General features: G+C 47.5%; 4 protein-coding genes across 4 annotated transcripts; 1 reads left to right on the top strand and 3 right to left on the bottom strand.

Annotated features, from left to right (window-relative positions):
* Window positions 1–505: 505 nt before the first annotated feature.
* On the bottom strand, window positions 506–1,573 carry I303_100081 (uncharacterized protein; the record flags this gene model as incomplete). The annotated part of the gene is made up of 5 exons (XM_018403458.1): window positions 506–618; window positions 737–863; window positions 1,001–1,062; window positions 1,185–1,313; window positions 1,432–1,573. 5 exons carry the CDS (start codon window positions 1,571–1,573, stop codon window positions 506–508), a joined length of 573 nt encoding a protein of 190 aa, XP_018266112.1.
* A 1,153-nt stretch (window positions 1,574–2,726) lies between these two features.
* Window positions 2,727–4,167, bottom strand: I303_100080 (uncharacterized protein; the record flags this gene model as incomplete). The annotated part of the gene is made up of 6 exons (XM_018403457.1): window positions 2,727–2,955; window positions 3,056–3,155; window positions 3,327–3,459; window positions 3,656–3,717; window positions 3,816–3,944; window positions 4,014–4,167. 6 exons carry the CDS (start codon window positions 4,165–4,167, stop codon window positions 2,727–2,729), a joined length of 807 nt encoding a protein of 268 aa, XP_018266111.1.
* A 960-nt stretch (window positions 4,168–5,127) lies between these two features.
* On the bottom strand, window positions 5,128–6,719 carry I303_100079 (uncharacterized protein; the record flags this gene model as incomplete). Its single annotated transcript, XM_065968044.1, has 7 exons — window positions 5,128–5,262; window positions 5,325–5,568; window positions 5,642–5,739; window positions 5,803–5,870; window positions 5,962–6,225; window positions 6,343–6,474; window positions 6,548–6,719. 7 exons carry the CDS (start codon window positions 6,717–6,719, stop codon window positions 5,128–5,130), a joined length of 1,113 nt encoding a protein of 370 aa, XP_065824116.1.
* Window positions 6,720–7,519: 800 nt separating this feature from the next.
* On the top strand, window positions 7,520–9,324 carry I303_100078 (uncharacterized protein; the record flags this gene model as incomplete). Its single annotated transcript, XM_018403455.1, has 6 exons — window positions 7,520–7,889; window positions 8,033–8,415; window positions 8,517–8,563; window positions 8,655–8,740; window positions 8,830–8,928; window positions 9,107–9,324. The coding sequence occupies 6 exons, from the start codon at window positions 7,520–7,522 to the stop codon at window positions 9,322–9,324; spliced, it is 1,203 nt and encodes a 400-aa protein (XP_018266109.1).
* Between the last annotated feature and the right edge of the window lie 267 nt (window positions 9,325–9,591).

Below are 9,591 nucleotides of genomic sequence, written 5' to 3'. Positions count from 1 at the left end.
TCTAGCTACAATTCTCTGCCTGGATGTCTGTCGTTTGTCTGCTGGTTGCGGAGCTCCCCTCCGTCTCTTGGTGTTGGTGTTCGAGTCCGTGTATGGGTCGACTGCGGCACATTGTTGGCTCGGACAAGCTGTGCTGCCACTTGTGATTACACCATCCTGCAATTCAGATCGGATCAAAACAGGTCAAGTCAAGTCAAGTCAGCTGAGGATCTGCATTTATTCGAGTCCAGTCGTTTCTGTCCTCCTCATCACGTCATATGCCGTCCATCGTACTGAGACGAAGAAGATTGACTTGTCTTGACGATATTCGATCGGTTCCCCTTCTCCTTCTACAATCGACTTGGAATAAGGAAAGCGACGAACTCACGTCGTCATAATAGCAATAGATAAACCCATCAGTCCCCTTGTTCAAGGCATACCTGTTCCGTCAAAGAGCCATCGTTGTTAATGAACACAAAGTTCTGTCCCCCGAGCCCTCTTCAAGAGCAGGTCGTAAAGCTAAGACTCACTCGCAAGTGCTTTCTGAATCCAGGTACTCAGCGGTGAACGTCGACCGAGCAGCTAGTACGAGGTAATTATCGCCTCCAACCTGAGTCGAGGCACAAGCGAATTTGGGGGCTACAGCAGCTCACCGAAAGCGAGAGCAAGTCCGTATCAGCTATGCCCAAGATATCATTGAGGTACAGACGTGACCTGCAAGTGTGTCGATGTGCTGTAGTACCTCAGCTTGACTTACCTGAGGTTTGTCTTTTCCTGTAATCTGTTCCGGGACTGGGCTGGGGTTTCGTAGCTGCAATCGTCGGACAAGTCTGACCCGATGAATCCGGTCCTCCTGCATTACTACTAGTGACCTTGACCAAACCCTGTTACAGTCTACAATGACGGCACCCAAGCGAAAAATGATGGAATTAGCGCGCAGTCGTTCATTGACGTCGTTATCGGCGTCCTCGGACACCCGCTTCACAGGCCTTGACGGGAGGGGAATGGTAGGACGACTTACCCCTGTTCCAGCTGTATATTCACACTCGTAGAAGACGCCATCGTTGTCGGGCTCGGACCAACCTGCAGCGGAGAAAGTGCTCTCAGTTTTCGGTTCCAAGAAAATCTCCAGGAATGATCGCACCGGTGAGGGCTCGACACAGAAGCAAATCAGGCGGAAGCAACAGGGGGCCAAGAGCACTCACTGCAAGACACCAGGATATCGCTCGGCTGCGTTGAATGATAATCGGTAGGCGCGTTGATGTATACTGCCTGTACTCGAGAGCCGCGCAGACCCCAAGTGGTTCCTTGTCTGCTGGTTACACTTGAGGGACCTAAAACAAACATACAAGACGTATGGATAAAAAAATCCCTAGGTCAACTGAGGTACTCCCGTGCTTCCGACTGAAGCCTCCAGTGGTACGGTTCCGTGGAAAGAGAAAGAAGACTCACAGAGGTTGTTGATGAAAGCAGGAATGGCGGAAGGGTCTTTGGAGCAGGCATACGTGAGACCACTCTCACTGTTCACTGTGTCCTGAGCACTAACCGAGGCCAGCGCGATGGCCAAAACGAAGGCTTGAAGTGTCACCGACATCGCACAACGTGATTCTAGTCCAATGCGCTAATGTGCTCAAGCAATCTGCTAGTGGAGAAAGTATTATAGAGGGGAAGAAAGACAATCTCAGAGCTAAAGGAAGGATTAAATGGAGAATAAGTTAAATTACTGACATGCGCACTCCTGTGTCGGAATATGAATATGCTTATTCTGAACCCATAGCATGTCTCAACGAAGTTTAGTATCGAATGTTTGTCTTCTCTTGTCAGTCACTCGCTTTCATCTTCTACGAGATTCACAAGTGAAGCAAGAATCAGCAGACGGACAGACGGGAAAGAGTTCATTCACAAATTTGCAAGTCCTTCTGTCGGTAAGGCAACCGTCTGTCGGACTGGACTGACAGACGGTTGTCAGGTCGCTACCACTGCCTCTCACATTCGGCGCTTCATGCAACTTCGACCGAGTCAAGAGAGCCGATTAATGTCAATTCCAATGGATGCGACATGGAGCTGCCTCGGAAAGATCGACAAGTTAGGTCAAAACAACACAAGGTTATTCACCTTGGTAATATGCCGTAATGTTTAAATTCTTCTATTAGGTAAATTCGTCTTGGCAATCCCTATCGTCAAGTCATATAACGTATCGCATCAATGTATGGGTCATACCGTGCGATGACTTGCTTTTCCATAATTCATCGAACACTTGGAAAAGCACATACGAAGGATCATTGTCCCTTGCGCTACATGAGCCGCTTTCGAAAGCGGTCAAGGTAGTCCGGATCCAGACTCGTCGAACCAACAATTGTATGGGCTGTGATAATCGCACGGAAAGCTAAGCCACTGACGTCGACTTGACCGAGGTTGGGTCTGTGTCCGACATATGCAGACTCCGAGGAATGTCCAAGTGTGCGGATCGTACAAAGCCCGGTGTTTTTGGGATAGAGCCAAAATCAAGATACACATGAACATCCCAAGCAACATTGCGGATCATGAAGAAAGGTCGCCGGGTGCCTGTTTGACGTGCCTGATTTGCAGATTTGTCTGGATCGGAATGAACAGTAAGCCAGCAGCACACTGGTGCCCGCTCTTCGTTGCGGATGGTCTTCGACACCCTCGAATGCATCATTGCGTGTTGCTGCTATTACCCTGACCTGAGAATATCGAATGCTAGCAATATAACAGCACTGTATAAGTTATAGTCTCCTGTCCTTTTGTCGAGCTACAATCTCCTCCCTTGAAGTCTGTCTCCTATTCATATTCACATCCCAGGAGGCTAGACCTCTCTTGCGGCGTGTAAACGGCTGGACATTCTGACATTGTACAGCGGGACAATTGGCGTTCCGACTGGTGGTCGGCGTCAAAGAAGTTGCGATACCGTTCGCGTCGTATCTACACTGTACGTTCGTCGATCCTACTCGGTAACTGAGTGCCAATTAGAAACGGATAAACGCATCGTCAGTCAGCATCGGCATTGTCATCCCTGTGACGTGATCGAGAGAACAAGATCAATGGATGCACTCACTTGCACAGGTACGCCTGAGACGTATCACTTCGCGAGTACTGAGCCAATATCAGGTAATTTGTCTTATCGGCGGTTGTGGTCGCGCAGGCGAAATTTGTAGCTAAAGCGTAACACATGTTAGCACAAAGGCAAAGAAGATCAGTCCAGCCCAATCCAGTCCAATCCCGTCCAATCCAGTCCAATCGAGTGTAAGATGATGTCACATGCGCCAGCTGTTTAGCCGCTTTGTCTACGAGGATGACCCTGTGGGGAAAGGCAAAAAAACACTCACATGGGACTAGACGCTTCTTGTACTGCAGACCAGGACTCGGCTGGGGTTTCTTGACGTTCAACGGAGGGCATTTTTGAATTAATCCAGTACAACCTCCATTGTAAGCGATTCCAGTGGCAAATCCAGTCCCGGTCTGATTGAATCCATCGGTATATCAGCCATGTAACTTTGCCCCTCTAGATCTGGCATTGAAATGGGAGTGTGAGATGATGATGATGACGAAGAGCGTGTGCCTGCAAAACATGGGCGGAGGAAGCAACAAAGACAAGGAGGAGAAAGGCGAGTATCTATCCCGTTCGAGAAAGTATGAATGCGCGAATTGTACTCACCGCTGCGCCAGCATTATATCTGCACCCGAAATAATTGATATTCGAATTGGGATCTTTCCAATCTACATACATGCACCCGAGATCAGCACAAGACTCATCTGTTTTTTCAGTACAGTTCAAAAGCATACACATCTGCTTGGTATTGCGGAGTACGACTCACTGCATACAATGTAGATATCGCCAGCTGCCTTGCTATAGAAGCCAGACGGTGCGGCGGAGTACGAAGCAGTGGTCGTATCGCTTGTCAAGGGCCATACGCCATTCGCGGACGAGGTGAACGAGGTCGGACCTGAGCGAGTAGTCTGGAATCAGTACCTTATCGATCATTCAACGGACTTATAAGGAGGGATCGACGCACATAGGTCCTGGGAGAAAGCTGGAATAGCGGAAGGATCTGCGGGACACGAATAGACCAAGCCATTGGCGCTCGATATGGTTGATTGAGCCAAAGTATGGGTCGAAATTGCTAGACCGCCGACGAGATAGGTGCAGATGAGGGTTGTTATGAACATCGTGGGATGGAATGTGTTTTCTTTTATAAGGACGGATATAGAAGCAAGCTGAAGCCCAATATAAAGGTCACGATGCAGGGGGACTGGGGCGTGCAAAGATGCATGGGAATTTCAGCTCAGCTCTATATAACCTATTGGTGAAGCTCTTTGCGTGCTATCACCCTTCTGTACCGGTTCACTCGATCAGAACTAAGGAAAAGCACGGATCACATCTCGAACAATGAAGAGAGACTGGCGACGGTCGATCATTACTCGGTTCCGGCTAATCAGGATCTTACGGGAAAGGCACCGATGCCCCGAGCGTCTGACCAAGAATTGTGATATGCTTATGACGGGTGATCTTAAACCTATTTCAGAGGATAAGGGGCCGATGCTAGCTCTAAGCGCATTATCAGCTTGACCAGCTATAGGCGGGTTTTGGGGATAGCGCTTAGGTTGATAACAAAGAGGTTGCTCAGACCTCATGCAAGGGGCACGTGCGGTCCCACTTACAGTGTACAAACCTTCGTCGACGAGGGGCTGAGGGCAGCATTCCAAGATATCGCGGATCATGGGTCACAATGGCTCGACAAGGTACGGTTCAAAGATGGATAGACATGTAGTCGTAATTATTTTTGAAATCGATATCGAGCAATGTGGTACTTAGGAGAAGACCGTTCATACATTCATACACGATAATGGTACAATGTCTATACTATATTATGTGGATGCCTGGTTCTCAGCAGTTGGAAGAATGGAAATCAAATTAAGGCGTTATTGTCACAAGGAAATATTTGTCAAAAAAATGTGACAACGATGCAAGAGGTTTGCAGTGGGGTGAAGGCACCGAAAAAGCGGAAAGAAATATGATTGGAAGTTGCGATAGCAAGAATGGGAATATAAGGCAAACAGACAGTAAGCATAAGAGAAACGGGGAAGGATATCAACAATCCCAAGCAAGAAGAACAGGATCAAATGTAGTTAAAAGAGCGTTATGCCTGATAACGCAAAGACAAATAAGATACCTACCACTCCTAAGACTTGCTTATTCTTCACGGGTACAGACGCCAATTCACCTGCGGAAAGAAGAGTTGACGCATTCGTGACATCGACGATCTATCACATGCACTCGTGTAAGCCATATGCACTGGGTATTCAAGCCGTCGACAGACACTCACAGGTATACCTTGAGTATCATTACCTTGATAAGCCCAACCGGTCGTAGTGTTCGATTGGTCTTGCTCATTCGCACAAGAGATTTTGACGCTTTGCAAAGTGTTCCAGAAATATCCGTTGGAAACGTAATCCGGATCAGTCCAATCGATCATTCCTCCTGCCCAGTCTATCGTTCCTTGAGCCGAAGTTGAGATGCCCGCCGGCCAGATGGAAAGCTGTATTCGAGAGGGAGTCGAAGGGTATTTACTATTCTCGCATTATTGATCATCAGAATGCCGCCCCAAATCCGATATCTGGGCTTCATTCATGGTGCACTCACTATTGACTTCCATCATCGCTCAACGTGTCGGTCTTGAGTACAGTTCTGACCACCTGACCATCGATCATCCAGTTCATATAGTCTTCTTGCCAGTCGAACTATATAGACCCATCTCAGCTTGGGGGCATACGGGCATCACGAAACTGAGGAGGAGTGCTCACGGTGTAAGTGTGGAAATTGGAGGACGAGTCGGAGGATATGTCAGACGAAGCTCCTTGAGTAGCAGAATCTGTAGAATGATGGAGCGGTAAGCATCAGAGTCCTCGATGACTACAGGATTGCTCTCGCACGACATATTGAGCAGCACACTGTTAACTCACAATTGGCAACACCCAAGAACCAGTAATTCGTCTGCACCTTATCCGTAGCCGCTCCAGGAAACTCCCAATCGATCTCATCTTTCACATCCGACATCGTGATAGCAGCAGTGACAACCCCATTCCATTTCGAAGATTGCAGGACGAAATCGATTGATCCGTAATGCACATATCTGGTAGAGGAAATTTTGGTACCTTGATCTGATTCTCGAAGTGTCAATCGAACTCCATCGCCCGATGGTGAAGGCACAAGGGTACCCGTGTTGACTGTTCATGAGGCAGACAGGGTCGATCTTTGTCAGTGACTTTGCTCATATGGAAACTTGAAAAGTCTCCGATTTAGAGAAATGAGAGTTGTAGTCGTGTCAATGATCATTCACTTACCGACCCAATCGTACGCCGTAGCATTCCCATCATACTTCGTGCCGTTCAATTGTACTCGGCGTAAATCACTGAAATTCGTTTCTTGTGATTGACAGATCGGATTGGGTCTACACGAAGTAGACTTGAATGAGTCTGCGAATTAAGTGCAAGCACTGATAAGCTGATTGCACAACGAATAAAAGATCTTTCACCAGGCATGACTGACAAAGCGGTTCACATCCTCCCAAGCAGTATGATCCCGATCCGCAATATCCATACTCCGAGCAGCACGGCGCTGAAGCAGGACAGAGTGAGGTGGAATTACATGTTTGAGCCTTGATAAGAGGCGAAAGTGAGAAGAGCACTGCTCCAAGCAGATAGAGATTGTTTCGTATCATCGTTATATCGTCAAGTATGTTTGAGTGCAGGCAAAAGTCAAGGTAGGTTCTTCGTTATATGGTCGTGCAACCTGGCTGACAGGCAGGTATCGGATAGCGCTGTTGACAGTGAAAGGATATAGGACAATTCATACTTGTCAGTGAAAGGAGGCAACGAGTCAAACCCGAAGTGTAAGGACAGTGTAATTTGTCAGCACGTACCTCGTGCGATTCGAAACACTCGGTCCAAGCGTCGCCTACTAAGAATAGCCAAGAAAATAAGGAGGGTTGTGAAGCGTTGAGTGAATCTAGCGTGTTGTATCGTCGAGAAATGAAAGAGAGACTGATCACCGGGATCTTGCAGTAGGCAATACTTGTAGAGACGTTGAAGCTGAAAAAGAATACGGAGAAGAAGAAGAGGAAGCGATAGACAAGACGACACTGAAACACGCCTTTTCAATGAGAACAATAAGCTGCAGGCGGTGGTAATCATGCAAACATAAAAAACAAACGCGTCTATGATATACCGTGCCAAGCCGTAATTCCGACGATCATGGCGTGTGCCTTGCCCTGAAACCGCTTGAAAGCACCGTGGGAAAAGCAAACGGAATAAGGTAAACAAATCTATTTTTGGACGATCATTACTGGTTCAAAAGAGCGTCATAGCTGGCTTTTGTCGCTTTTCGAAAGAACGCTTTCTTCAACACATATGACAGTGAAACAGCAAAAAAAGCTGTCGAATATCGATTCAGCCAAACAAAGCAATCCAGCCTGGTGTCGATACGCAGCGCAAGACTCGTCAGCCAGAGAGGATACTCAGTATGGCACCTGTCAAGCGTCACGAGACGTTAGTCCTGCACAACCATCGGACCCCTCATCCATTCTTCACCCCAACACATGTCTCTTTCGTAGATCCCCACACAGGCGGCCGGAAGGCGAGTTGGAATTCCCGAAGAGCGAGGAAAGGAAGATATTCTCCCAAGACACATACAATACATTACACCAAGACTCCCTCGCGCGCCGACACCGATATAGAAAAAGCGAGCAAGGACAGAGAAGAACGTGTAGAAAGTATAGCAATCAGCAGGATAAAGAAGGAAGAAAGTCAATTGAAGCCCAACTTGAGGCTGGACATTACATTCTGGCTAGCTGTCGCTTTTACCCTCGGATCCACAGTATGGGTTGTCAATGGTAAGTCGGTCCTATTCCGACTTCCTTAGCTATTCTTTGCCTTTCTCTGTCCCATACTGTCCGACCGATCTCGCTCGTGATCAAATTGCACCTTCACGACACTCAAGCCTCTATATTTCGTACTGACGGATATAATGCAACAGGCTTTTTAGTTTTCTTACCTATACTCCGCCCCTCATTAGACACGAAGGCATATACCAACTCGGCCTCTGCGACTGCCTTTCTGGGAGGATCGATCTTCGAGGTGGGCGCCTACTTGGGTATATTGGAAGTCGTAGATCGAGGAAGGGAGATACATCTCGATAGTTCTTTCGGGAAGATCCTGCATCATCGGAGAAAACAGCATCCTCAATCGACGATCAATCCTACCAAGCTTAACTCTCAACAGAGTAACGTATCGGACTCTTTGCCCTCAAGCAGGGACACGAGTCAAGATGAATTACCGAATCCATCAAAACAGAGGAAGACGGAGAAGAAGTTCCTTTGGTGGGGTAAACCTATGTGGCACGATATGGGCTACTTAGCCGTATGTCCAGACCTTGATACGCTTCTGCCTATGCTTCTGGATTTCCATTCATCTGTTCAATCGAAAAGAAACGGGCTTAGATTGGCGTGACCTGAAACTAGGCCATCATACAATTCTTCGCAGCTACGATTTTCTGGGTGTCCACCCTGTGAGTAATTGATTTCCTCTCATACCTCACTCAACATCCACGTCTTGCGTTCACTCTCAGCTGACGTGTTGGTATACTGCCACAATCATAGAACCGGCTTACCAGGCGTCATACCTGGATACTCTGATGGCGGGGGTTCTCAAGCCATCATAGATATCTTCTTCTGGACTCCGCAAGGTAAGTGACTCCTTTAATTCAGAATTCATAAATTAGTGAGATGAACGAACATGAGTGAGCTAACAGCTGATTCATTCTCGCACGTCCAGTAATCGGAGGTACAGGTTTCATAATATCCTCTTTGATCCTAATGATCGAAGTCCAGAAGAAATGGTATCTACCTAATCTCGCTGAGATCGGATGGTGGGGTGAGTGTGGTATGGTGTTGTCATTCCCATCAAGTGCAAAACCCACAAGGCAAAAATCATATCAGAATTCCGAAATCCGGAATTCATACACCGTACCACCATAGAATAAAACCTCTCATCCTACGAACACATTCTAAATAGAAAGGTTGACTGGCTGATCATCACCTTTTCGCTGTAGTCGGCGTATGGAATCTCATCGGAGCTATCGGATTCACACTCTGCGGGGCACTAGGATACCCCGCCTCGAGCTCCAAGGCAGAATACCAGTCGGGATTATCGACGTTCTGGGGAGGTTGGGCGTTCTTATTTGGTAGTGTCTGTCAAGTGTACGAAGCGATTTGGAGGGAGCCTGAATCTGAGCCTGATTCGAACTCAAAGTCAACTTCGGGCTCATAATCAAAATCGAACTCGCTTTCAGAGTCGCAGGCAGTCGCAGGGAAGGCCAGATCAGATCACAAGAGCGAGCAGGGGCGTAGATATCTAAGACTCGAAACGCCTATCTACGCAACATTGATTTGGTACACTCCTACGAGCCAAAAACGCCAAAAAGCGTAAAGTAGACTCCGCTGTAAATGATTTTTGATTTTTCGACAAGGGGATATGCTCAATCTTAGCTCGGGATAGGGTCATCTTGTTGTACGAGCACACTGCACACGATATACT

This window comes from Kwoniella dejecticola, chromosome 1, assembly GCF_000512565.2.
Source record: "Kwoniella dejecticola CBS 10117 chromosome 1, complete sequence".
NCBI classification, from domain to species: Eukaryota; Fungi; Basidiomycota; class Tremellomycetes; order Tremellales; family Cryptococcaceae; genus Kwoniella; species Kwoniella dejecticola.
The sequence above is the reverse complement of the archived record's forward strand: the minus strand, read 5'-3'. Positions and strand labels throughout refer to the sequence as shown.